The 27,980-nt window shown below is 38.7% G+C and overlaps 3 protein-coding genes across 4 annotated transcripts in view; all 3 read right to left on the bottom strand.

The window, feature by feature from the left end:
• LOC131536533 (gastrula zinc finger protein XlCGF8.2DB-like) overlaps positions 1 to 22,880 on the bottom strand; it is a 61,580-nt gene extending 38,700 nt beyond the window's left edge. The window contains exon 1 of the mRNA XM_058769532.1: positions 22,746 to 22,880. The gene's annotated coding sequence lies outside the window, so the exon portion shown is untranslated. The remainder of the gene's footprint in view (positions 1 to 22,745) is intronic.
• On the bottom strand, positions 43 to 9,826 carry LOC131536541 (zinc finger protein 239-like). Its single transcript, XM_058769546.1, has 4 exons — positions 9,790 to 9,826; positions 9,449 to 9,646; positions 7,391 to 7,552; positions 43 to 2,983 (listed from the first exon to the last, which is right to left on the bottom strand). The coding sequence occupies exons 2-4, from the start codon at positions 9,531 to 9,533 to the stop codon at positions 2,238 to 2,240; spliced, it is 993 nt and encodes a 330-aa protein (XP_058625529.1). The 5' UTR covers positions 9,534 to 9,646; positions 9,790 to 9,826; the 3' UTR covers positions 43 to 2,237.
• LOC131536539 (gastrula zinc finger protein XlCGF8.2DB-like) lies at positions 16,359 to 22,878 on the bottom strand. Of its 2 annotated transcripts, XM_058769543.1 has the most exons (3): positions 22,746 to 22,878; positions 20,682 to 20,793; positions 16,359 to 18,408 (listed from the first exon to the last, which is right to left on the bottom strand). In XM_058769543.1, exons 1-3 carry the CDS (start codon positions 22,767 to 22,769, stop codon positions 17,513 to 17,515), a joined length of 1,032 nt encoding a protein of 343 aa, XP_058625526.1. In that variant the 5' UTR covers positions 22,770 to 22,878; the 3' UTR covers positions 16,359 to 17,512. The 2 variants fall into 2 exon arrangements, with proteins under 2 accessions (XP_058625526.1, XP_058625527.1); XM_058769544.1 differs by lacking the exon at positions 20,682 to 20,793 and having other exon boundaries at positions 16,365 to 18,408.
• Positions 22,881 to 27,980: the final 5,100 nt, after the last annotated feature.

Below are 27,980 nucleotides of genomic sequence, written 5' to 3'. Positions count from 1 at the left end.
TTGGCCAAGAAACATCAACATCAGGTGGCTTTTCATTGGGAGAGTTTTTATTTTAAAAGATTTCAGTTTGGTCCTTTTAATGAAATCTCTACTTGCACTTACTGAAGGGTAATGAGCTTTTAAATGAAACTTGGAATGTACCCACTGTCTCCACTACAACCTGGGTAAAAAACTATGGAACTGAATACCAAGTTAAATGTATGTTTGCTCTGCTGTTGAAAATGAAATGCCCGTTTTTAATAAGGTTATCAGTATTATTGTAAAAGATGGACAAGCTTTTCTTTTGGCCAGTAATGTAATTACAGTGTGTTTTGATGAGCATGTGCATGCATTCTGTATTGAGGCGGTGGGTAATATTTTCACTCTCATTTGTGTGGATGATTTGATATACTATAGACCTTATGACAGGCAGTTTTCATATGACAGTGATGAGAGAAATTACATTGTTCCCTGTTGTGTTTTTGTTCCAGACTGGAATTAACTGCAAATTGTAAAGGTTTTTAAATGTAGTGAAACATGGATCTCAGTTTGAATGTGAATGTTAAATGTGGTGTACCTCAATAAAATTTTTGCAATATTTTCAGCAAATATGTCCTGCCATTTAATTTAGTAGAAACAGCCAAATATTAACAAAAGAGAAGCAAAGAAGGATCAATTACAAAGCTACATGACAGTATATCTTGCATCTGAATTTCCTAACTACATCATAAGAGGAAGAATAATTTAGAAACATTCTAAGTCATTTTAGAAACAACAGTGAAGAACAAAATTTAAAATAAACTTAATTCTTTCTTAAAAGTGTTAGTCTCTTCTTCATCTTCCTGAACAAGAACGGTTTGTAAAAACAAACACATATATGTGTTAGTGACACATATGCATTATAAGTCAATTGAACAACATGAAACTCATAAGGAAGCACAATGATATATAAAATGAAAAGCAAGAATACATTTTTTTTTTTGACATTGTTCTTTGGGGAGGAACTCCATCTTTGAGTTGATCTGAATCTCAGTTGAATCTGCTGGTTATGAAGGTGAAGATGAACTTTATTCACTGTGAAAATTTAGATAATGTTTCTTCGTCAGGTCACTTGTAATGACAGATTTATCCTGATGATATTTTATTGGTTGGCATCACATTTGGTGATGACGCGAATCAGGGCCCATATTCACAAAACATTTTATCTTAGTACTAAGAGTTCTCCTAAAGACTTTTTAGCTAAGAGTTTTCTCTTAAAACCTATTAACAAAGCTGGTGAGACAAACTTTTACTAAGGAATAGAGAGAAGTCTTAAGCGTAAGGGGGCGGGGTTTACCTTGTTGCTATGGATGACGTCAGCACGCTTACTAACTATGCACACAGTGATTCGCTGATAGGAGAGGGGAGGGGTCTCTGTCAGAGATTTATTCATAGAAATATTGTAGAGCACGATATTACGCTGCCATATCCAAATGATCTAAATGTTTAAAAAATGTTAATTGCCACATTCAAATAAAGATTTTAACATGCAGGCTAAGTGTCACTAATTAAACAAATATATGTTCAGCTAATTGTCAGTCTCTTTCATGTATGCTTCTTGTGGCAGATGCATATAAACAGCGTTTTAATTAACAGAGTAGAATAATCATGGCTGATAGTAAGTTCATGCAAATGTAAAAGAAAACCAAACTGGATGCAAGGGCAGCTGTTACTTCTTGCCCAACTGGTTAATGAAAAGGATATAATCAAAGGAAAACTTGGAGTTGGGATAACCTCCAAACCTTAAAGGTGGTACCATTTTAAAGGCTCATTATCATCAAATGTTTCTAAAATGTTTATATTCTGAGGCAGATTGCTGGCAACAGACATTTTAGGATAGTTGTTGGTCTTAGTGATTTAGGAGTCCTCTTCACTACTCCTAACATTTCACAGATTTAGGAGCTAGTTTTAGTGCTAAAACGCTTTGTAAAATAGCAAAAGTTTAGGAGTCCTAAATTTAGGACTGACACACCCACTATTTTTAAGATTTTCTCCTAAATCGGCGAGTTAGGAGCTACTTTTAGCCTTAAGATGTTTTGTGAATACGGGCCCAGATCTGTAAGTGCTGGATCTGTAGATGATCTACTTACTGTGATTATTTTTTGTATGACTATGTAGAGCAGATGAATTATAGAAAAGGCTTCCCACAGTTATATGGTTTGTCTCCAGTGTGAATCCTCTCATGCAGTTTTAAACAGTTTGCTGAAGTAAAAGTTTTTTCACACTTTAAAGCACATGTACTCTCTCACACCAGTATGTATTTTCTGATGTACCTTTAAATAATGTAAACGTGAAAAACTCTTTTCACACAAATGACATGAATGTGGCTTCTCCTTTGTATGAACTCTCAGGTGTTTCTTCAGGACTGAAGCTCTCAAAAATGTTTTCCCGCATTGATCACATGTGTGCAGTTTCTCTCTAGTGTGGATGTTCATGTGTTTCTTAAGGCTTGATGAGTGTGTGAAACTTTTTCCACACTGATCACAAGTGTATGGTTTCTCTCCAGTATGAACTCTCATATGTTCTGTAAAATGTCCTTTTCGTGTGAAACTGCTCCCACACTGATCACATGTGTACGGCTTCTCTCCAGTGTGGATCCTCTCATGGATTTTCAGAGTTGTTGACTGACTGAATCTCTTGTCACAGTGTGAACACTTGAACGGTTTCTCTCCAGTGTGAATCCTCTCATGTATTTTCAGAGTTGTTGACTGACTGAATCTCTTGTCACAGTGTGAACACTTGAACGGTTTCTCTCCAGTGTGAACTCTCATGTGAACATTAAGCTTATATTTGCATGTCAAACTCTTTCCACACTGAATGCAGGTTAAAGATTTCTTGGCTCTTGTTTTCCTTAAAATTATCTGTTTGCTTTGACAGCATCTTAAAGGGTTTTCTCCAGTTTTTAAGTGATTTTCCCCCTCAACTTCGCTCAATTCTTCTTTGTCCTCATTTTCTTCAATCAACTTCAATCAAAAGCAAAAACAGTTAATTTGTCAGTAACTCATAAAAAAGTGAAAATACATAAAATTGAACCCTGATGTAACAGTGGAAACAATTGCTATTCACAATTTTAATAATTCTGATGCTGTTGTTTAAATACATCTAGTACATTTTACAGCGGGTAAAATAAGTATTGAACACGTCACCATTTTTCTCAGTAAATATACTGTATTTCTAAAGGTGCTGTTGACATGAACATTTCACCAGATGTTGGTAACAACCCAAGTAATCCATACATATAAAGAAAACAAAACAAATAAGTTCAGAAATTAAGTTATGCGTAATAAAATGGAAAGACAAAGGGAAAAAGTATTGAACACATGAAGAAAGTGAGGTGCAAAAAAGCATGGAAAGCCAAGACACCAGCTGAAATCTATCAGTAATTAGAAAGCAATCCTGCCTCTTGTCCATGGAAATTAATATTATCTGGTTCAGTCCCAACTGATGGCCTATAAAGAGGTCTCATTACCAAGGTGTCACACAAGAAACATATTATGATGGGTAAAAGCAAAGAGCTCTCTCAAGACCTTCGCAAGCTTATTGTGGCAAAACATACTGATGGCTTTGGTTACAGAAGGATTTCTAAACTTCTGAATGTTCCAGTAAGCACGGTTGGGGCCATAATCCAGAAGTGGAAAGAACATAATTTCACCATAAACCGGCAACAACCAGGTGCTCCTTGCAAGATTTCGGACAGAGGAGTAAAAAAAAATTATCAGAAGAGTTGTCCAAGAGCCAAGGGCCACTTGTGGAGAGCTTCAGAAAGACCTGAAATTAGCAATTACAATTGTTTCAAAGAAAACTCAACCGCCGTGGCCTGTGTGCACGCTCACCACACAAGGCTCTATTGCTGAAGAAAAAAGCATGCTGAAGCTTGTTTAAAGTTTGCTGCACAACATTTAGACAAGCCTGTGAAGTACTGGGAGAATATTTGTCTGGTCAGATGAGACCTAAATTGAACTCTTTGGATGCCATAATACACACCATGTTTGGAGGTCAAATGGCACTGCACATCAACCCAAAAACATAATGGTGTAGCACTGGCAAACTTCATATCATTGAAGGAAGGATGAATGGAAAAAAATGTACTGAGACATTCTTGATAAAAATCTGCTGCCATCTACCAGGATGATGAAGATGAAACAAGAGTGGACATTTCAGCAAGACAATGATCCCAAACACACAGCCAAGGAAACTCTCAATTGGTTTCGGAGAAAGAAAATAAAGCTATCACCTGACTTGAATCCAATAGAAAATCTATGGAAAGAACTACAGATCAGAGTTTATAGAAGAGGCCACAGAACTTTCAAGATTTGAAGACTATTTGTGTGGAAGATTACCTTGGACTACATGTCCCATCAGCCATCTAACTAATCAAACGCTCACCTGATCATACGCAAACAGCTGTATCCAATCAGACATGCTTTATAAGCCCTGGACTTCCTCGTTCAGTCGCCGAGTATTGTATGCACATATCGCTACCATAGCTGACAGTTACCTTACGGAGCCTGTCTTAGTTTTCTTAGTCTTAGTCTTGCCTTGCCTGTTTCGGATTGTTTTCCCCTGCCTGGATTATTGCTGTATTTCCTGGATTAACCCTTTTCCTTGCCCTGTTGGATACTGTTCACCGATCGAAGACCCACACTTGCCCTATGATTACTTTGTCTTGCCTGTGTTGTACCTGTTTGCCATTGTTCGACCCTGCTTGTATTTATGACCATGTCTTTAAATAAAACCCTGCAAATGGATCCTCTCGTCTCGTTTGCCCCGTAACAGAATACTCGGCCACACAAGGATCCAGCGGCTTTTCAAGTGGACAATGGCCAGGTATGGATATTGCTAGACTATTATTAACCCTCGAGCAGGGTTTCCGATCGCTCGAGGATTATGTACAAGAGTATTTAGATCTCGACTCAACTGATCATCCAGAGTCACACCGTGTCACAGCTGATCATCCAGAGTCACTTCACGTCACAGCTGATCATCCAGAGTCACTTCACGTCTCAACTGATCATCCAGAGTCACACCGTGTCACAGCTGATCATCCAGAGTCACTTCACGTCACAGCTGATCATCCAGAGTCACTTCACGTCACAGCTGATCATCCAGAGTCACTTCACGTCTCAACTGATCATCCAGAGTCACACCGTGTCACAGCTGATCATCCAGAGTCACACCGTGTCACAGCTGATCATCCAGAGTCACTTCACGTCACAGCTGATCATCCAGAGTCACTTCACGTCACAGCTGATCATCCAGAGTCACTTCACGTCTCAACTGATCATCCAGAGTCACACCGTGTCACAGCTGATCATCCAGAGTCACTTCACGTCACAGCTGATCATCCAGAGTCACACCACATCACAGCTGATCATCCAGAGTCACACCGTGTCACAGCTGATCATCCAGAGTCACTTCACGTCTCAACTGATCATCCAGAGTCACACCGTGTCACAGCTGATCATCCAGAGTCACTTCACGTCACAGCTGATCATCCAGAGTCACACCACATCACAGCTGATCATCCAGAGTCTAGTGACATCCTGTCCGTCACACCCAGATATTCAAGGTCAGTGCTTCGAATTTCCCAGTCTCTTATCCAGTGTGAGGGATACACCGCTGGTGTCTGTACGTGCAGCTGGTATCCCCAAACCCACTCATTCTAGCCATCCTGTTCCCGATCTGATTCCCCTGTCTAAAGTGCTTCCCATGATGGGAATCGCTTTTTGGTGTGTTTGGGCTGCATACACCACCACAGAACTCCCAAAGAGGGCATCGTGATACTATGATATCTCTAGAGGTGGAGGCTGAGGCTGCAGAACAGCCGGAGGTAGTAGCGCACCCTGCTGTATTCCCCCGAAGCGATGGTGCCGGCTGCAGTTTCTCCAGAGGTGGCGACGCATGCTGCAGAACCTCCCGAAGTGGCGGTGCCCGCTTCAGCTCCTTGCGTGGTGGTGACGCCCAGCAATGCACTTCCAGCTCGTCATGTCACGGTCGAAGGAACCGTAGATTAACTCTCCCAGTCTCCTTATGGTACCACCACTGGCGGCCTCTGCTGCAGAATCTCTGGAGGTGTCAGTGGTACTCGTCTGTGAGCTCTTTCCCTGTCCTGTCACGGCTAAGGAGGCCGTCACTGAACTTTTGCCCTGTCCTGTCACTGCTAAAGAGGCCATCAGTGAACTTTTTCCCTGTCCTGTCATGGCTAAGGAGGCTGTCAGTGAACTTTTGCTTTAAATCGAAACCACGATCAGCAATGCGGCGATTGGCTGGCGGCAAGACATCAACATAATGACATCATGTAATTAAAAAAGACACCTGACGAAAAACTTGACAAATTTCTGGACTTTTATAAGGAAACAGCCAAGCAAACAAACCTACGTAAATGCTATAATAGATCAATGAAAAGTCTCTCTGTGTCAGCGTAGCGTCGTTTTGGAGAGCATCCGATGGACGCAAAGTGTGTACACTCTTCTCTGTCATCAGTTTTTTATTTTGTACCTTTTATTTTTTATTTTGCGTACAAAAAAGTATTCTCGTCGCTTCATGAAATTCAGATTGAACGCAGATGGACTATTTTGACGATGTTTTTTATACTTTTCTGTGCCTTGACAGTGTAATTTACTTGGCAGTCAATGGGACAGTCACAAACCTCCCAGTTTTCATCCAAAATATCTTAAATTGTGTTCCGAGGACGAACGGAACTTTTACGGGTTTGGAACGACATGGGGGTAAGTGATTAATGACAAAATTTGCATTTTGGGGTGGAGTATCCCTTTAAGCTTATGGACCTGTTGCTATGACAGCAAGTCTAGGATGAGCTTTGAAGAACCAAACAATCCAAGATCCTGCCAAATCGTCAGCAATCAAATCCAGCTAACTAAGTTAGCGACGTACGAAGAATGGGCCCTGGTGAAAATTTCATGTCAACAGCACCTTTAGAAATATATTTACTGAGAAAAATGGTGATGTGTTCAATACTTATTTTACCCGCTATACATCCCTGAAAATTTCCATGAATGAGGTACCTTTATTTTCAAAGTATGATTTTTAAAGCATAATAAGAACAAACAGAAACATGGGATTTGATCAACAACACAATTATCTAACAAATAATTTTGTTGCAAAAAAAGTACGCAGTTCATAGAAAGTGTCCCTTTTTATTTGATTTAGTTATATTATTTAAGATCTCTAAAGATTTTTCCAAATATAACAAACAAAATCTAAAAATATTTGAAACTTTAGAACCGGGAATTAAGGGATAATCAACGGCTAGCCGTGCATTAAAGGATTTTAAATGCACAACGTGGAGGCAAAGAACCACCCGACGTGAAGTGCATATAAAACCATGGAATAATGAAGCATAAACACCAACCTGTTTGTTGTTCAGTATCTTCAGTGTGTTTGATTCTGCAGGGTTCTGGATCTCTCAGCTCCTCTCTGTCCTCTTTAATAAACTCAGTCTTTACAGATTTTTTCCTGATGATTTGATGCTCGTCTTCACTTATAAACTGATGGGAATATTCCAGCTGAATTTCTGTGTGGAAGAAGCAGATTTGCCAAAATCAACAAGAAATCAAAGAGGCACTGCAAATCATTATATCACTATATTAAAAGAGTGTCGACACAGAAGTAAGAGTGTAGAGCACATCAGTTTAAAATGCTCATTCGGTAACACTGCACTCACATAAGAGCTAATTCACACATTCTATGTATTTCTGTTGTCTGTCTTTCTAAATAACAGTAAGAACGAAAAATGAAAGCATAAACAGATATCGGATGACACCCATCATCATTAACAACTACAGGTAAATAAGTACACTAGAGCACGTGTGTAAATATCCTCCTGAGACTCGGGGAGTTTTGTGAATTTTGTAGGCTATTTAGAACTGTTAAAGCTGCTTTCTGTTAAAGGTACTTCATGACATAAAGGTTGCTGACCCCTGGTTTAGGCTGACACTTTTTCCACACTTCTTGGGTGAACTCAAGTGACAGTTAAGGGATTTTTTTATGTTTGAAACTCTTTCCACACTGATCACAAGTAAACGGCTTCTCTCCTGTGTGAATTCTCATGTGACACCTGAGGTTTATTTCTGTTGTGATGCTCCTTCCACACTGTTGGCAGGTGAAAGGTCTTCTCTCCAGTGTGACGTCTAACATGGCCTTTAAGATGTCCACTTTGTAAAACTCTTCCCACACTCTTGGCAGGTGAAAGGTTTCTCTTTAGTGTGAATTCTCATGTCTCTTTTAAAGGTTTCCTTAAACACAGTCTTAAATGAGTTATAAAGTCTTAAATAACCGTAAAGAGTTGAGAGAAAAGCGGATGTGTGTTAGATCCGCGTCAGGATTTAAAGAGACAGCGCTGCTTTTAAAGTGAAACCTGTCATTAATGGAAATCTAAGAACAAAAGAAAAAGAGAAATCACTCGACTGCTCTAGTCTCTGATTAACTTTTGTAGCTTGAATAAAGATGAATCTATATAGTTTATGTACAATTTATAGCATATTTTATGTGAAGATTGTTTTAAGTTCACTTAAATTAAAAGTTATATTTTTCAGAGCCTATTAAATGTTACAAATAATGGCTTCAATTATACTGTAATGTTGAATGGCTATAATTAAGGGGGAAATGAATTTAATAGAGACATCAGTAACTTTACTGGTATCAATGATACTAATCTTCAATAATAATAGTCTACCTTAATAAAAAGATGTCATTAAACATATTTAAAATATACCATATTTATGTTGTTTCTATATTAATTTGGAGGTTCTAACTATGACAATATAAATATATTAATATGTGAATAATCACAATTAATTACAGAAAAATGTGTGATTAATTACAATTTTTATAAATGAATTGACAGCACTAATGTTAACTTTTTACAGATGTTACTGTTGGTAATATTAGTTGATTTTACTGCTGAATATGTATTTCAATTTAATTTATAATTTTATATGCCCACCAGAAAGAGATTGGGATGGTGCCCCACTCCCTTGGCCCCCTTCAAATTTCCCTTCGGGAATTTTCAGTTCCTTTTCTGGAAAGATCATTGACCGCTTTATTACGAGTTTAAAAGAGCGCGAGCGCAGTTGACGTGCCCAGACGTGATGCTTTGAATTTAAAAAACAATAATATTCAGCAAGGATGTGTTAAATAGATAAAAAAGTGATAGTGAAGACTTATATTGTTATACAAAATTTTAAATGAAATGTTGTATAAATAAAAATGTTAGTAAACATATTTGTTTCAAGTGTTTTTTATTGGGGGCTCTAATGTCTAGAACTGGCCCTGGCCTACACTCCAGGTCAAATAAAAGCCATAATTAGGAAAATCATATGACATTCTTCAGAAATATCATTAATTTCTGTTATAGCTGTATTGTGAATAAGAATCAAGAGAAGAGTTCAGCTTTGAGAAAGAAACCGACCTGTTTGTTCCTCAGTATCTTCATGTTTGATGCTGAATACTTCTGAAATCCTAATGTCTTCGCTTTCCTCTTTAATAAACGCCATCTTTATAATAGTGTGTCACGTGGATGTTTTGTGTGAGTTTGGACAAGATGAGAATAATTAACAGAAGGAAAATAAATCCAAACTAAATGTTACTCATGTGTGGATGCACTTTGCTAAAAAAAAAAAAAAATTCAAAAATGTCATACAGAGCATTACAATGTTGCATTCAGTAATAAAACATTAATTTAAGAGTTCTCATTAGAAGCATAAAATTGCCAGAACAGTTTGGAACACTTCAAATGCTCAAAACACAAACCTTTCTTCAGCCAAATCACAACAGAGCAGGAGCCTGGCACAGCCTTATGATGTCATATCTCCCCTCCAATATAAAAGTCCCGTTCACACGCTCAGTGTTACCAACTAATTTTCAGTGAAAGTTGCTAAAGGAAGGTCGATTTGTTGCTAAAAGTTGCTAAATGGTGTTGTGATGTCACTGCGCGATGACATCATTGTGTAATCACAATGCAAAATTGTCACCAAATCAAATCTCAGCAAAAAGTACATTTTATATATGTTAAAATGTATTACTATATAAATTTACTATATAATACCTTTTCCATTTTTCTAGATATTGTACTAACTGATCAACAATCACAGGTACAAGCTACTAACAAGGTTATCATAAATGAATTATTCAATTATTATTAAATTGAACAATTGCAAATTACTAAGCATCTTTGGTTTCCTCTTTTTGTGTAATTTAGATGGAAAATGTGTGCCTATTTATTGTTTGAGTCCCTTATCAAAAAAGTTGCCAAATAAATTTTAAAAGTAGCTAAATTTATTGCTAGGTGCTTTTGGAAGAAAATGTTGCTAGGGTAGTCTGAAAAGTTAATTTAAAGTAAGTTTAAAGTAAATTTAGCAACAAATTTGCTAAGTTAGCAACACTGCACACGCTAAAATCAGAAATGTGCAAACATATTTACATGCAAATAATAAAACATATCAACGATGTTCAGAGTTAAATTCTTGGTGACATACATATGGATGTTGTGCTAAAAAATAACTAGAAATGAAAGAGTTTGAACTACATCTAATACGTGAGATTCTGAAAATAATTCAACACTTTATTTACGCTTTTATGATTTTTTAAATGATTTTTATTCAGGGTGAAAGAAAACTACAAATAATATAAATAAATGAATACATTTACATTTAGTCATTTTGCAGACGCTTTTATCCAAAGCGACTTACAATTGGGGAATACATAAAGCGATTCATCTTGAAGAGGCAATCAGACAAACGATGTGCTTGTAACACTAAGTCTCAGGCATTGTTTAAATAAGTACAAGCTAGCAAGGGAAGGAATAAATAAGGAGAAATATTTTTTTTTTTTTTAAGTGTAGGGTGAAGTCAAGTAGTGTCGAAAGAGATGAGTTTTCAGCTGTTGCTTGAAGATTGACAGGGATCCAGTACTCCGAATATGGGTGGGAAGATCATTCCACCAGCCAGGAATGGTGAACGAGAATGTTCTGGAGAGTGATTTTGAGCCTCTTTGTGATGGTACCACGAGGCGTCGCTCACTAGCAGATCTCAGATTTCTGGAGGGGATGTAGATTCTTAATAGTGAGTGCAGGTAGGCGGGTGCTGAGCCTGTGGTTGTTCTATAAGCAAGAATCAGTGTCTTGAACTTGATGCGAGCTGCGATTGGTAGCCAATGCAATGAGATAAAGAGAGGTGTGACATGGGCTCTTTTGGGTTCCTTGAAGACCAGTCGTGCCGCCACATTCTGAATCATTTGTAGAGGTTTGACTGTGTTTGATGGAAGTCCAGCCAGAAGAGCATTGCAGTAGTCCAGCCTAGAAATGACAAGGGCCTGGACAAGAAGTTGTGCAGCATGCTCCGTCAGAAAGGGCCTGATCTTTCAGATGTTGTGTAGTGCAAACCTGCAAGATCGAGCAGTCTTTGCAATGTGATCTTTGAAGGTCAGCTGGTCATCAAAGATTACACCAAGATTTCTGACCGAAGTTGATGGGGTAATTGTTGATGAACCTAACTGGATCGTGAAATCATGCTGTAGAGTTAGAGCGGCGGGAAAGACAAGAAGCTCAGTCTTTGCCAGGTTGAGCTGAAGGTGATGTTCTTTCATCCATGCAGAGATGTCCGCCAGGCAACCTGAGATCCTTGCAGCTACCGTTGGATCATCTGGTTGAAAAGAGAGATAAAGCTGTGTCATCAGCATAGCAGTGGTAGGAGAATCCATGTGCCTGTATGATGGGACCCAGTGATGTAGTATATGTGGAGAAGAGGAGGGGTCCAAGAACCGATCCCTGAGGAACCCCAGTGACCAGTGTATGTGCTTTGGATACCTCCCCTCCCCAGGCCACCCTGAAAGGCCTACCAGTGAGATAGGATTCAAACCAGCGAAGTGGAATTCCAGCGATGCCCAGCGATTCCAGCGATGCCCATTTAAAAATAACAATGATAAAAGAGAAAGTAACAGTGGAAGTAGTTAAGTAAGTACATTCTCATCAGAAGATAATGGAAAATTAGGAGATACTGAGACAAAGAGACAAAGTATTAGGTGTACTTAAAATTTAATTCTACAAATCAATACATAAATGAAATTTATAGCTGGAATGAAAAGGGCTTAATCAGACAAACTAAGAGTTTGCAGAGTTTGTATGTAAGCTTCAAAGGGCTTCCGAATGTTAGACAATGGTGTACTCGGCCGGTGAAAAGAAAGTCTAATTTTTTCAAGTTTCTAATATTTTGAATGAAATATAGGGTGTCTTTAATCCACCAAGAGTGTGATGGGGGTTAGGAAATTTCCTAGTTAAGCAAAATTTGTCGTCTGGCCAGCAATGTGAGGAAAGCAATAAAATGAGCAAAATAGTGGGGGCAAAGAATAATTAGTAGGCAGGACACCAAATAGCCCAATGATAGGAGAGGGTTGAATATTAAACGAGGAAATAGCTGAAAGAAAATTTGAAAACAGACAACCAAAATGAGGAGAGGGCATGTCAGGACCTAAACATGTGTATTATCTTCAGTATCATCTTCCGGTGCCACCGTGAGTGACATTTATTATCATTATCATTTATCCTATGGATATGGATTTTTTGTGTTTTTGATTATCATTTATATGGATATGGATTCTCACATGCCGGAACTCATTTATTCAAGAAATCAACTGCTTGCACTGAAAACAAAGTCCCATGCCGGTGTGATTCCCGATTTACGTGATAAGTTACAGTTAAAATAGCAGTGGGCAGTCAATGCTGCGGCATCCGGGGAGCAGTTGCAGTCTTGCTCAAGCGTCTCACCTCAGTCGTGGTATTGAAGGTGGAAGAGAGCACTGGTTATTGACTCCACCGACAATCCCTGCTGGACCCGAAACTCGAACCTGCAACCTTTCTTCCCCACCAAAGCCCCTCTAACAAATGCTGACAGAAACAAAGTCAGCCCCTGAGTCAGAAAACAATTAATCAGTTCCAACAAGCCCTGAATAAAACCCACAATAAAAACCAAAGTAATCCCACAGAATAACCCATCTGAACAAGGGTTACCGGCAACATTTCAGTAATCAAAACGCAAGGGAATGACTGAGAAGAACAACAATACAACAGAAATAAATATGCAAACAAGACAAAAATAAAATATATTTATGGACTAAAAACCAGTCAATTACAGCCCGTCGGGTCCTGAACGAAAACGAAATTATTGGCCTCTAGTGGACTTTAACAGTTTCTTCTCTCCATTCGAGAGAATGATGCACAACTTGGCCGGATAGAGAAGAACAAGTTTGAAGCCCCATTGATAGAGTTCAGACATAGCACCTTTAAATTCTGCGTGCAACTTCAGGGCGGTAGTCCTTGTAGATGCGCAATTTGTGATCTTGGTATACGAGTTCACCTTTTCTCCGCGATTCTGCACTTCCAGATGAAAGATCCATTCATTTGCGAATGACCGATCCCGGTTTCTGGCCAAAAATCGTCTCCAGTAAATGCAATGCATTTTTCAGACAAATTGTGTTTCAGTGAGATAATTTGCAATGGTTTCTGCTTTCTCATTAGGTGTGTCTTTCACCTCAATTAATTTTGTTTGCACACCGCCCTTCTTCCAATCAAAGTACTGGATTATGATCGGGGATATTTTCACTGCTCCGTGGATACTCCCGTCTGTACAAATACCACAATACTACATTTCTTTCAGTGCTTCACGTGTGACTTCAACAGAGTGGGGCGCTAAAACACCATTCACAATGGCTTCGGTCTTAGTGCAGGCACTATTAAACTTTTTAGTGGTGTCAGAATCTGGGAATGCCTTTTTTAGAAATGCACTAGTGCAATCCATGGACCTGTAGCTGTTGTGGAGTGTCACTGTATGAAATGACAATGCACCCTCTGCTGCATTCACAGCATCCTCAGATTTCCCGGGTCTCACAAAGAACTCCGTCAACTTTGTTGAACTACTCTCACCTCGCACAGCTTTTTTATGTTTTTCGGTATCCATGTGAGCTTTGAGATCTGTGGCACCCCCATTGGACACCGAAACATGTGCCAGGTTTGCACACTGTGCACGCAGCCTCCCACTTGTCCCGACCGGGATAGTAAGTGGGGAATTTCTTCTGTAACTCATTGGTAAATGTGCATTTGCGCTTCAGCATGTTGCAGGCAGAAGTGCTCGGACGGCTGTCTGCTTGCTCGTTGTGAGTGTAAAGAGAGCCGCTCACACGGCAGCCTCTCAGGGATTACATTACATGCAGCACCACAGGTGCAGAGTGCCCTAGTGTCGGTCAATTTAATGGCCCAATGAAAATAATGAAAACCAGGACATTTTCATCACTTTATAAAAAACAGCCAGGACATGTCCTGGGAAAACAGGACGTTTGGTCACCCTACGGTATGTTTCACAAACCAAGCCTAAGTAATGTATGTTTAAGTATTTTGCATTAGAACATCATCAAAATTCCACCGGCTTTTGCAGACCATCCACACAGCAGATGATGGGAATGAAGAAGCTGAGGTCCAGTCGTCTACTTAGCAAGCATCCACCTTCCAATTTGCACAGAGCCGCACCAGCGCACGAGTCCTGACCTATGAGGTGCTCGCTAGTCAAAATGCCCATCATTATTGCCGTAAAAGATGTGGCAGCTGGTCTATGGGAAATAAATGTCTCTTTGAATCAGTTGCTAGCATTGCTTAGCAGTCAAATAAATGCATCTGTATGTGAATAAATATTTAATCAAGATGTTTGGGTAACGTGGGAGCTTTTTTTGTGTTATACAAACTTTTACATGTTGACATTGTTGTATCACACTATAGACATTGTATCAGCTGAAGCGCTTGGAGCGCTGCTTGGGCTGGAGCATTCATCTGCATCTCGTCTCACACACACCTTCAGGCTGGGCGTGTGGTCAATAGGTACACACTGTGCCATTGTGATGTTGTGCATGCTAAATGCTAAAACAATTTGACAGACTTGTATAAGAGCATTCCACCAGCTGCATCCAAGCACATCCAACGTGATTTATTTGAGTAGCCCGATTGTGCACTCTATCACTGAGCAGTGGTGCCTGCAGGTGTACAGCTGTACGCACTGTGCGTACCATGAGCACTCAGTCTAACCTGAGATTTGCCCCGCAAACATTTCAGCAGTAAATTATAGGCCCGTGTGTCCCGTATTTCTGTCGACTGAACCAGCCATGCCATTAATAATGAATGTATCAGTCTTTTGCATGCCAAAGTCAATTTCTGCTTATAAACATTGCGTCAAATAGAAAGAGAAAATCGTGCTACCCACACGTTCCTGAGATCGGGTTAGACTTCAACAATTAATTTGTAGCCTATTTTACATATAATGAATTCATGACAACGTTTTACATTCAAGCTACCCGTAAAATTTATAGTGAAAAGTTCTTTAAAATCATCTGGAATGCAATAAAGTAATTTTTAAAACTGTTTTTAAAGAATTTGCTGCATGGATTAAAAAATAGGCTAATAAATAATTCACATATCAGACAAAATTGCGTTGTAGGAAATCATTTAAATTCGAAGGAATTCAGAGCAGAGCAACATAAAAACATTTTTATATTTTAGATGGTGATGAAAAATGACTCGCCATCTCATTGGACGTGCCTTTAGAGAGATAGAGAGAAATGCATCTTTACGGATTACATAATGAAAGAGTTTTTGTTTTCGATTTGAATTATTTCATTTTAAAGTAGTAATTTAAAGCTTTCTATAGATATATTTATCATATTTGTGACTCAATTCGTTGAGTTTCGGTTCATCATTGTGAAGCGCTCCTCAAGACGAGACGGCAAGCACATCCTCTGTTTTCCTATTTATTTTATAAAAGCACAACGTTTTGTTGATATTGTGAATGCACACAAATAAAAGTAGACCCTTTACAGTTCTGAATGATGTATTACTCTTACCTTTATGAGCAAAAATTACGGCATATTTGAAATTGTTTCCACTATCAAGAAAAAAATGCAATTGACCGCTCTGGCGACTCCATGTCATGCAAAGTGCGCTTCAGCTTCCACTCTTCACACAAACGTTTAGATATGCACCTAGCGCACATTTATATAGTTCAAACACTTAAACTAACATTGTGATATGCTTGAACTGTTTATATCTATATATTTTATTCTAGGCAAGTCGTAATGATTTGAGAAGGCTAAATTGATCAAACATAGGCTATGATCAGCTCACTGTCTGCTTCTGGCCGCTTGGTCGTTACTTAAAAAAAAAAAAAAAAAAAGTACATTTAACCAACAAAAAGTGCTCCAAACGTTTTCATAAATTGACTTTATAAAAAACGAAATGAAATATAATCACTTTACCATTACATACGAATGTATGGAACCCCCTCAACGTTTCAGTTGACAATCTAAAATCTGCAGCAAGCGAAGCTCTGAGTTCGTCGTGTAGCAGGTTAATTTCGGCTAGCTTAATGCTAATGCTAGCCGCAGGTTGTAGGGAAACTTCTCTACCTTTATCAGTCTGTTTACTCTTTCCCTTCGACATTCTGAAGGTCACTGATCAATAAAAAATTCAAATGCAGCCTAAGTTAAGATGTTGTAAATGGCGAGGCTTTATGGGTAGAACATAAAAAAGTTTGTGGGAGAGTTCCGTGCAGCTGTCTGCTCCTCGTGTGCCATAACGGAACCTCCTCAACACTTATATTTTTTTACTTGATGCATTTTTTTTAGAAAGAGACTTGTCAATCTTTAATTCAATAAACATTTATCCACTTAATTACAATTTTTATAGGGCCACAAAAACAGTCAATAGGTAACATTTTACAATAAGTTATTAATTATTTGGCAAAAGTAATTTAGATTGTGTGTGTCCTCCCTGACTTATTTTCCTTATAGTAGATGATTGTAGTGAAAAACTGAGTATTATTATTATTTTTTTTTTTTCTCAGCAAAGACTCTTAAATGCAGGGCCATAGCTTGGAATTGTGAGCCCCCAGAAAAAACACTGATGTTTCACCGCCCTCAACTATTATCATATATGGTATAAGACATGGGCAATGTCCACATCTGATGCCATGTAACCTAATAGTGATTTCTTAAAACACTAGTTCTGCAAATAATAGTTTTTATTGGACATAAAAAAAGAGGACCACAATGGAAATAAGTCTATGACTTTGTGTATTTTATAATATGTATGAATTGTGTGGAGCTTTCTTGAACAATTTTATAAAACTTATCTAAAAAGCAAACAAACATCAAGAAATCAAATGGATTTGACAGCGCAACTGCAACACGCATCGCAACAGATCAGGCCCACCACAGAGGAGTATCTTCAGCAAGTGCAAACTGAACAAGTTTGTGCATTTATACATATGGGGTATACAGGTTGTGGCACAGAGCTTAACAAGGAAACTTAAAAATGGCACTTCATGACATAAATGTTGCTGACCCCTGGTTTAGGCTGACACTTTTTCGGTGAACTCAAGTGACAGTTACAGTTTTTTTTTTTTTTAAACTCTTTCCACACTGATCACATGAACGAATTCTCTCAGGTGTGATTTCTCATGTGATACCTGAGGTTTATTGCTGTTGTGAAGCTCCTTCTACACAATTTGCAGGTGAAAGGCTTCTCTCCAGTGTGACTTCTAACGTGGAATTTAAGATGACATTTTTGAGAGAAGCTCTTTCCACACTGTTGACAGGTGAAAGGCTTCTCTCCAGTGTGAATTCTCATGTGGACTTTAAGGTGTCCATTTTCAGTGAAGCTCTTTCCACACTGTTTGCAGGTGAATGGCTTTTCTCCAGTGTGAATTCTCATGTGGCCTTTTAGATGTTCTGCTTGTGTGAAACCTTTCCCACACTGTTGGCAAGTGAAAGGCTTCTCTCCAGTGTGAATTCTCGTGTGGATATTTACATTTCTTTTGTCAATGAAGCTCTTTCCACAGAATTCACAGGTAAAAGGCTTCTCTCCAGTGTGAGTTCTCATATGGACTTTAAGGTGTCCTTTTTCACTGAAGCTCTTTCCACACTGTTTGCATGTGAATGGCTTCTCTCCAGTGTGAATTCTCATGTGAACTTTAAGATGTTGTTTTTGTGTGAAGCTCTTTCCACACTGCTGGCATGTGAAAGGCTTCTCACCAGAGTGAGTTTTTAAGTGCCTGTTAAGGTAGTCCATTTTTCTGAAGCTCTTTGAACACTGATCACATCTGAATGGCTTCACTCCAGTGTGAGTTTTCATGTGCTTTGTAAGTTTTGTTTTTCTGTTGAAACCTTTTCCACACTGTTGGCAGGTGAAATAACATTGAGTAACGTTTTGCGAGGAAATCTTTTCAGTCTGTGAGCAACTAAAATATTTTTCTCCATTTGTGAAATCATGTTTTCCATACTGATCTTTCTCTTCCATTTCATTTAGTTCTTGACTCTCCACTTTCAGTGCCATCATATCTAAAAAAGACAAATACAAGTTAACCCCAGTTTAGCGGCACCAAACAACAAGGCATCAAGACATCAAAATAAAAAACATGTACGCTAGATCATGTACCCACTGAGCTACAGAGTCAGTTATACAGCCAGTAATGGCGCTTTTCCACTGCATAGTACGGCACGATACGGTTCACTTTTGGGGGGTTTTCCACTTGGTACAGTACCTGGTACCCGGCACTTTTTTCAGTACCACCTCGGTTGAGGTTCCAAGTGAACTGTACCATTACCAAAACATGACGTGTAAACTCTGCTGATCACTGATTGGCCGGAGAGAATTTTCTTTACCTGCGTCATTGAACTTGTGACACGAGACACAACAGACCCGCTAGATTTAAATCAGCACAGCCAGCGAAGGATCGAACGCAAATGTTTTGAAAGAGCGCACCTTTTTTTAACAACAAAAAAATGGTTTTATGGTCTAGTGAGGAAGCATAGACATTCCTCTCACTGATAGCTGAGGAGCGGATCCAGCGAGAGCTTGATGGGGCGATGCGGAATGGAAAAGTTTTTCAGGAGTCACGGCAGTAGAGGTGGCGCAACTATAACAACATGTGAATAATCCTGCCCACTCTAAAGCAGTACTAAACTGCAGTGGAAACACAAACCGAGCCATGCCAAACCGAGCCGTGCCGTACTGAGCCGAGGCATACCACGCAGTGGAAAAGCGCCATAAGGTACTTCCCCTGCATTCGCACCAGCGGTAGGAATTCTGAAGCTGCCGAAAGTGGTGCCTTTAAATGCAGCATTGACAAATGTCAACAACCGGCAGATGGAGGATGCCATAATCAGTGCTGCTTTTGTTGCATGTCGTGGGTTTCGTAATAATGGAGACGGAACGTAAAAACATAAATTACACATTGAAAGAGCAAAAAGTGGGGCTAAGAGTGTTTCATGTGCATTTGGCCAATCAGTGTACACTTACATCACTGATAGTTCCTATATCTCTGGTTTAGACCATACTCTGAAGCAAGTGCTAATTTAGTTCCCGTAAAAGGAGTTCCTAGAACTAAAATCATTCCTAGTTCCTGTGGTGCAAACACACGTAAATCTAGGTACTTCTAGCAATAGTTCTACGAACTATGGAAAGATTCCTCTGGTACAAAAGCCCCTTTAAATAACACATCATACAACACACACTACTTCAAAACAGCCTTAAAGTGTTGAACAGGAAAATGATTCAATGACACAAAGAGCTCAATCTGCTGTAAAGCAGCTCTTAAAAGAAAATAGTGTCATTGAAAAGATGAATTTAAAAAGCATACAATCCCTGCTGGAAAGGGTTCAAATATGTAAAAGATGCTGGAAAACCAAGATGTTTGTGGGACATGGAGGATTTTTCTGAGGAACAGTGGCCAGTTTAACTGTTTAGGACAAACAAGGGACTCATGAACAACCAACACAACACAACACAACACACCCACACACACACACACACACAAAAAAACAAAAAACGGTTCATCCAAGTAACGACACACAGTATTAAGATTCAATGGTATGTAAACGTTCGAACAGGGTCATTTTTATAAATTCTACTGTTATTTTGTCTAGTGGTAAACATGTAAACATATCTTATGTGAAAGAGCTTATTCAGGACAGTACTAAATATGACTTATTATTTTTTTAAATATTCTCCATATATTAGGAGATTCTGCAAAGGTATGTAAACTTTTGAGCACAACTGTATGAAATTATCCATATGTTCTTATCCAAAAGTGAAATTATAATACAATTAAATATCCCCAAATAAGAAAGCCAAAGTTGATAGTTGCAAGGAACCCAAATGCCATCAGGTGACAAATGGAGGAAAAAAAAAAAACCTTGGGCTCATTGTGGACACACACTCCAAGCTAACACGCTGCCAAGTCTGGCCCATTACAGACCAGAGCACTAAAACACAGCTGGCTCAAACAGAAAGAACCTGGGAGCCCGGAGCCGTGTTCACATCAAGGTTATAGAACCTCACAAAAGTATGGTGAGAGGACCAACCTGCCACCATACAGATATCCTCCAGGGGAACCCCTCTAAACAATGCTTGAGAGGAAGCCATCCTCCTCGTAGAATGAGCCCTGACGTCTTGAGGTGAAGGCAGACCGCGCACCTCGTAGGCCATCGAAATAGCTTCCCTAACCCAGTGGGAAATCGTGTGCTTTGATGTGGCTAGCCCTCTGTGCAAAACAGAGTGCTAGCTTTGGTTGGTAGCCCACCAAAACACACGAGAAACTGTAGGGACTTACGCCAGTGACTGGAACGGTCCACATACACCTTCAGAGCCCTGACAGGGCAGAGCAGATGAAGATTACTGTCCTCACTTGAAGAGGAGGGAAAGAAAGCCCGCAACACCACCACCTGCGAACGAAAAGACGTGGAGAGAACTTTGGGGACATAACCAGGTTTGGACCTCAAAAATGCCTTGACCAGCCCAGGAGCGAACTCAATGCAGGACTCACTGACAGAGAGAGCCAGCAAGTCCCCTACACGCTTTAAAGAGGCCAGCGCCAGCAAAAGAGTGACCTTTAGCGTCAGAATCCTCTTGGGAACTGACTCCAGAGGCTCAAAAGGAGGCTCCACCAGGACCTTCAGGACAACAGAAAGGTCCCAAGAAGGGACACTAGCAAGACAAACTGGCAGGGCTCTAGACTTTGCAAAGCTTTTTTGAGAATGTGCGAGTCCAAATTTGACCTGGTTGCATTTGTGCGAGTGCATGGTCAGCTCCATACAGCGAGCGTTGCAGAGCCGCGACACATATAGCAGCAGTCAGATCTTACTGATCACGTGAAGAGAGGCCCTTCCAGCATGAGCGCTTCAGGTGTAGAGCCTGGTTTATACCAAACACTATAGACTCACCGCGTCAGCACGAGCGTGAAGATGTGCGCAGTGCGCGCCAAAAACGATGGGAATATCGAGGAAACAATGGCTGACGGAGGATTTGGTTTTCACACTAAAGTAAAGGACCGCTTCTTAAACCAGAGAAGGCGAACATGTTGATATTCTTGTCAAAAAAAAACATGCAAGTCCTGTCCCCGAGAGCCAGTTAAGTTTTACTTTTCTTTTTAAAAAGCTTGTTATCTTTGCTGTTCACCTCACGTTACACTATGGAGGCTCTCTTTAATTTTTTGTTTTTTAATTAATTTGATTCCTCAGTGTTTGCTAAACATTCTGTAATTTATTAGTTGGTATATAATACAGCATGTGGTGTATGCCATGCCTCGTCTTATTTGTTTTTGTTAATAAACGTTATGTAAGCTGGTTTGTCATTATAGCCTACTGTTTTATTGTTGTTGTGCTTTTTAATTAAGAATTACAATGAATCCATCTTTTGTTTTAGTCTTAAAAAGTGAAAGGTGTCTAGATATAAGCAAAACAGACGATCATCTTTTCTTGTAAAACGTGACACCAAGATTGTGAATTCGAAGCCCAGCTTATAATACAGCAAAAGAGGAATTCCCGTTCACAAAATTCAAATAAATAATACTCATGAAAAAGAATGGCTTGAAAGTTTAACACTCGTTACCATATAACTATAAACTACGATAAAAGTTCATCAGCATGCATTGGTTAATACCACATTGTAGCAAAAAAAAAAAAATTGCGACCAAATTATGTGCTTGTGCGACCAGCTGAGAAAGCTAGTCGCAAATTATTATTATTTTTTTCCTACAAAATTTGATTAATCAATGCATGCTGATGAACTTTTATCAGTTTATAGTTATATGTAATGAATTTGTTCAACATTCAACCCGTTCTTTTTCATCATCATTATTTGTGATTTAAATTCTGTGAACAGGAATTCCTTTTTTCACGATCTTGGTGTCACGTTTCACAAGAAAAGATAATTGTCTGTTTTGCTTACAACTATGCACCTTTCACTTTTTAAGACTAAAACATACCGACTAATAAATGAGCTTCTCTACTACTACTACTTTTGAAACTGATTTCATCATAACTGCTATTAGTATTATCCACACAGCAAAATCCTTATTTGTTTAGTCAGCTAAGTGTGGGCTTTTGTAAAATACGCAACAAATTGCGTCCCGTATTGATTTGACACAGGACATCATTTTACCTTCAAATACGGGACGATTCTGTATTTTAAGGAACGGGTGGCAACCATAGTACTGTCCATCATTAGAAAGGTTAAAGATTCAATTTTACCCTATAATAATCTTATAGAAACAGTATTTGTGTCTTATTCGCTTTATTTAGGACACCCATTCTTCAAAAATATCATTCATTTCTGTAGAACTGGACATTTGAATAAGGATCGAATGACTGAGTTCAGCTTTTAGTATGAAACCGACCTGTTTGTTCCTCAGTATCTTCATGTTTGATGCTGAAAACTTCTGAAATCCTTATGTCTTCACTCTCCTCTTTAATAAACGCCATCTTTACAGCACTGTCACATGGATCTCAGTCACTTCACCGGGAGTTTCTCTGAGAAAAATAAAGAAAACAAAACGCAAACTAAATTTCTGGATGTGTCTCAGTCAGCGAACTGGTGAGGGAATCACAGTGAGAATCAGAAACAGTGTATGTAGAACTGAAAACAAAAAAGTAACTATGTCTTTAGTCTGTGTTAAAGTGATGCATATAGTTTGTTCAGAGACTGTAGCTCTCATAAACATAATGAAAACATTATTAGACCTGTTCAATGTCCTTTCATTTCTAGAGACTTCTTCAGCCGAGGTGTGAACGGCCAGGATAAAACAGAACTAATTAACCAAAAAAACACTCAAAACTAGAACTACAGATTACTTAAAGAACACAAATTATAACGACAAAGACATAAAAGGTTTAAATATCGTTTATGTTTGGTATTTAATGATGTTTATATTAAATTCAGTAGTTTGCACTGTTATGGAAACCTTTGTAGTTGGATTGTGAAAATTGTCTTATAGCCTACATCTTTGTCTTCTCGTTGCATTTACACTGTTTTAACCAACAGAGCGTGTGATCATTGTACAAAACATTTGGTTCAACTTCTAAAACACCTGCCAGTAGCTGAAGTCGTGTTTTTGATCTGATTCTCGATATAGAGATCTCTTCTGTTACTCATGTGTGGATGTGCTTTACTCACAAATATAACACTCATTCATGTTATAGCGATCATTATACTGTTTCATTCAATAAGAAAGCTTTCGTTTTGCAATCCTTGGTAAAACTATAAATTTGCATGAACAGTTAGATGTCATTTAAAGACTTTAAATGTTTAAAACAAAAACCTTTCTTCAGGCGAGTCACTAGTTCCGCGTTTGGTTAACAGCGCAGCCTTATGACGTCATACATTCATTCCAAAATAAAAGTCCCGTTCACACGCTCAAATCAGAAATGCACATAAAAATATACATACAAATAATAAAACACATATCTGTGGCGTTCAGAGTTGAACTCCTGCATAAATAAATGTTGGCCAATGTTAAATTGCAGTGAGAGTTTGAACTACATGAGATTCTGAACAATAATGTTTGCCTGCAGAAACCATGTAAGGAGCCAGGAGATTTTACTTTTTTTACATTTTTTTTTTTTTTTTTGGAAAGAGCTTGGTTATAACAAAGGTTTGTCAATCTTTTTACAGCCACATACAAACACACACACACACAAATATACACTACTCACAAAAAGTTAGGGATATTCGACTGTCGTGTGAAATTTCAGAATGCACCTAAAATGCACTATAATCTTTACAGATGAACTTAATTTGACCTTCTCTAAACTTTTGAATGCATATGTCCAACTGTTCAATGTTTCAGTACTTATTGCATAACATGCTGTTCAACAAGGTGATTAACCGCCAAACTCACAAGTGTCTGATCCATATCGACCACTAAATGGTCTTCTTCAATGACCATTTGTATTTAAACAGTCCTCTTCATCATGCTGTTCACATTTTGACATCATGAGACCAAGACGACACCTAACAATTGATCAACAGTACCTGGCCATTGCGAGAACTGCCCTACACCTTGTGAATGGTGCTGTGACTGAATTACATTGTTAATCCAGTTATTGTGCCTCTGTTTCATCTTCATAGACGACAATGCCCCTGATCATCGAGGTTGCATCATCAGGGGAAATCTTTTTTTTAGATTTCTATGTAATTAAGTAAACTCAATGACCTGAGGGCAGCCCTTAGAGAGGAGTGGGATGCCATGCCTCAGCAGACAATAAGTCAACTTGTGAACAGCAGGAGACGTCGTTGTCAAACTGTAATTGATGCTCAAGGATGCATGACAAGTTATTGAGACATTGACATTTTGTTTGTGTGTGTGTGTGTGTGTGTGTGTAACCCTGGAGCACAAAAGCAGTCATAAGCAGCACAGGTATATTTGTAGCAATAGCCAACGATACATTGTATGGGTCAAAATTATCCATTTTTCTTTTATGCCAAAAATCATTAGGATATTAAGTAAAGATCATGTTCCATGAAGATATTTTGTAAATTTCCTACCGTAAATATATCAAAACTTAATTATTGTGAGTGGATGCGGCAAAATCAACCTGATCTCACAGAATTCCGTGTAAATCTTAGAATTTCCACTTTCAGCTTCATCTACTCTGCACAACGTCATTAACCAATAGAGAGCGTTTAACACAAACCCTTCATTAGTAATGTGCATTGCTTTATTTGGGCAATTTCCTTTTTTTTGTTTTTTGCACCCTCAGATTCCAGATTTTCAAATAGTTGTGTCTCAGCCAAATATTGTATCGTATCTTAACAAACCACACATCAATGGAAAGCAATTCAACAATTTGAACCTTATGACTGGTTTTGTGGTCCAGGGTCAGAAACACACGGTAACAAGCGGAGTGAAACGGGAAAGAGCCACACAGAATAAGAGATAAAATGTACTGTTGTGCCTTTGGATGTCAGAATCGGAATGCAAATTATTTTTTATAGAATATTGTCGTCAAAAACGTCATTTGAAGCTAAACGCAGGTGTTTAAACGGACAGACTAATGAATGAAACCTGCTATGATTACTCGACTTTTAAAGCATAAATTTGATTTAAACAATTGGTCAACATAATATTCACATATACAGTTCATAGGGAATATATTATATTTGTCCTACATTTACAGCATGAAATGCTATTTAAACCTATACAAATTTACATCACGTTACCTATTTTATCCCACAATTCTTTTTTGAGACTTTTTTTTTCAACTTTATATTTCGTATTTCGGACTTTATAACTCGATTTAACTCAACAATAGCGAGTTTGTCCATTCTGAGGGGAAAAAAGCCAGATGTGTGGGATAAACTCAAAAGAGAGAATGATGTTGATTTTTCTTATCAGACTTGTGAGATATAATCTCGGAATTGCAAGAATAAAGTCAGAATTTTGAAATATTGAAATTTAAATTTGAACACTGCTGCCACTGCCAGACAAAATAAATAAATAAATAATAAATAAAATAAATAAATAAACGACGACAGCTGTGGTTAAACGAGATCAACAGAGCGGACTGGACAGAACAATCATCAGAAAAGCTGGAGCGCACACTTCTTATCAGAAAAGGTTCAATAAAGTATTGTCTTTTGTTGTTATGGGCGCGTCTAAAGATTTCTTACGGGTCTCAGTACTATGTCGTGTATGAAATAATGTCTGCGTGCATGTGTGTAAAACAACAAACTGACGATTTATATGCTTAATCATGTGTAATTGTATATACATTGTTATGAGTAATTGTGGCTGGAATAATAATGTATCTGTAAAAATAATTGCCTGCTGAAATTCAAATATATATTACATCTGCATAGATACACGGTGAGTTTGTCTTTACTACACGTTAGATGTGAGTCACTCAAGCAGAGGTAATCCTGTCAGATCGTCCATGCTTTGAGTGAGTACAGGTCGGCCAATTTCGTCCGTTAAAGTTAACCTTTTCAAATAACGCAGTCCCGGACAGTATGCAGCCCTTACATATGCAGATAAAATCGGAATTTCTCAAGTTATTGTTAAAAAAACAAGCTAACAGACTTCATAGCTAGCGTTAGTGAAGCGGTCAGGGGCATCTTTCTGCCACCACCGAAGCTCCGCCCACAGAAAAACGTCACAATGTTTACTAACAGGAAATTGGTCTATAGTCAAACCTCCCTGGATTATCAGGAACAGGATGATTGATCCTGCTGTTTGTCACACTGGTCAGATCATAAGACAGAAAGAGACGTGGATGAGCCGTGTTTGGATCCAGAATCACAGGAGCTGATGAGACACAATCAACAGATGCTGTTATTCTGATGTTCATATAATGATCAAGAGTGAACCCAACACAGATGATTATGAACTTTACACAGTGATTTCATATTCAAACGAGATAAACAATATAATAATGCAGAACTAATGTTTACACCATTTGTGACCTCAACCTGGCAACCTACAACCCAGTTGCGCTGTAGATTTCCGCGCGAGTAGTAGACGCGGGAAGTTGAATCAGTGGTAGAAATGGAAGGAGAAGAGTCAGGTGGTGCTCTGGCGAAGAAAAAAAATATTTGTGTAAATTTAACAACAGCTGGACAGAAGAATTTAATTTCTTATCTCGAAGCCATATAAACAATGCCCACGCCTTTTATCTCAGCATCTGATCAGTATACATATATACCAGTTCTAATATTTATTTATTAAATATTAATTATTAATTATTAGGATCAGGTTTTGAGGATCTTCTCCTGCAGACGGGACACTCCTGAGTTTTCTTGGTTCTCCAGAACTGTTGAAGACACTCTTTACACACACTGTGACTACATGACAGAAGAACAGGAGTCTTGAAGATTTCACAGCACACGGGACAAATATAATCATCTTCAGATACTGAAGCCATTTCACTCTTTGAGTTCCAGCGATCTTCTGTCTGTTCAGAAACAAATAAGGTACATGTAAGATAAAAATACATATATGTGACGGATGTGTATATGTCAGTGTCTGAATTTTCTCACTTCATTTTGTTTAATCCTTTCTGATAAAGTGCACTGAACTGCGTACGCTATATAGGGATAGTGAATGAGTGAACTCATGAGGGACTCCAGCAAACCATGATCAGAGCCATTATCCACAAATGGAGAAAACTTGAACAGTGGTGAACCTTCCCAGGAGTGGCCGACCTACCAAAATTACTCCAAGAGCACAAAGACGACTCATCCAGGAGGTCATAAAAGAACCCAGAACAACATCTAAAGAACTGCAGGCCTCACTTGCCTCAATTACGGTCAGTGTTCATGATTCAACAATAAGAAAGAGACTGGGCAAAAACAGCACCATTGCTGACCAAAAAGAACACAAAGGCTCGTCTCACATTTGCCAAAAAAATATCTTGTTTATCTCCAAGACTTTTGGGCAAATATTCTGTGGACTGATGCGACAAAAGTTGAACTTTTTGGAAGGTGTGTGTCCCGTTACATGTGGCGTAAAACCAACACAGCATTTCATAAAAAGAACATCATACCAACAGTCAAACATGGTGGTGGTAGTGTGATGGTCTGAGCTTCAGGACCTGGACGACTTGCCATAATTGATGGAACCATGAATTCTGCACTC

This window comes from Onychostoma macrolepis, chromosome 03, assembly GCF_012432095.1.
Source record: "Onychostoma macrolepis isolate SWU-2019 chromosome 03, ASM1243209v1, whole genome shotgun sequence".
In the NCBI taxonomy this organism is placed as follows: Eukaryota; Metazoa; Chordata; class Actinopteri; order Cypriniformes; family Cyprinidae; genus Onychostoma; species Onychostoma macrolepis.
This window is presented reverse-complemented; position numbering and strand designations above follow the sequence as displayed.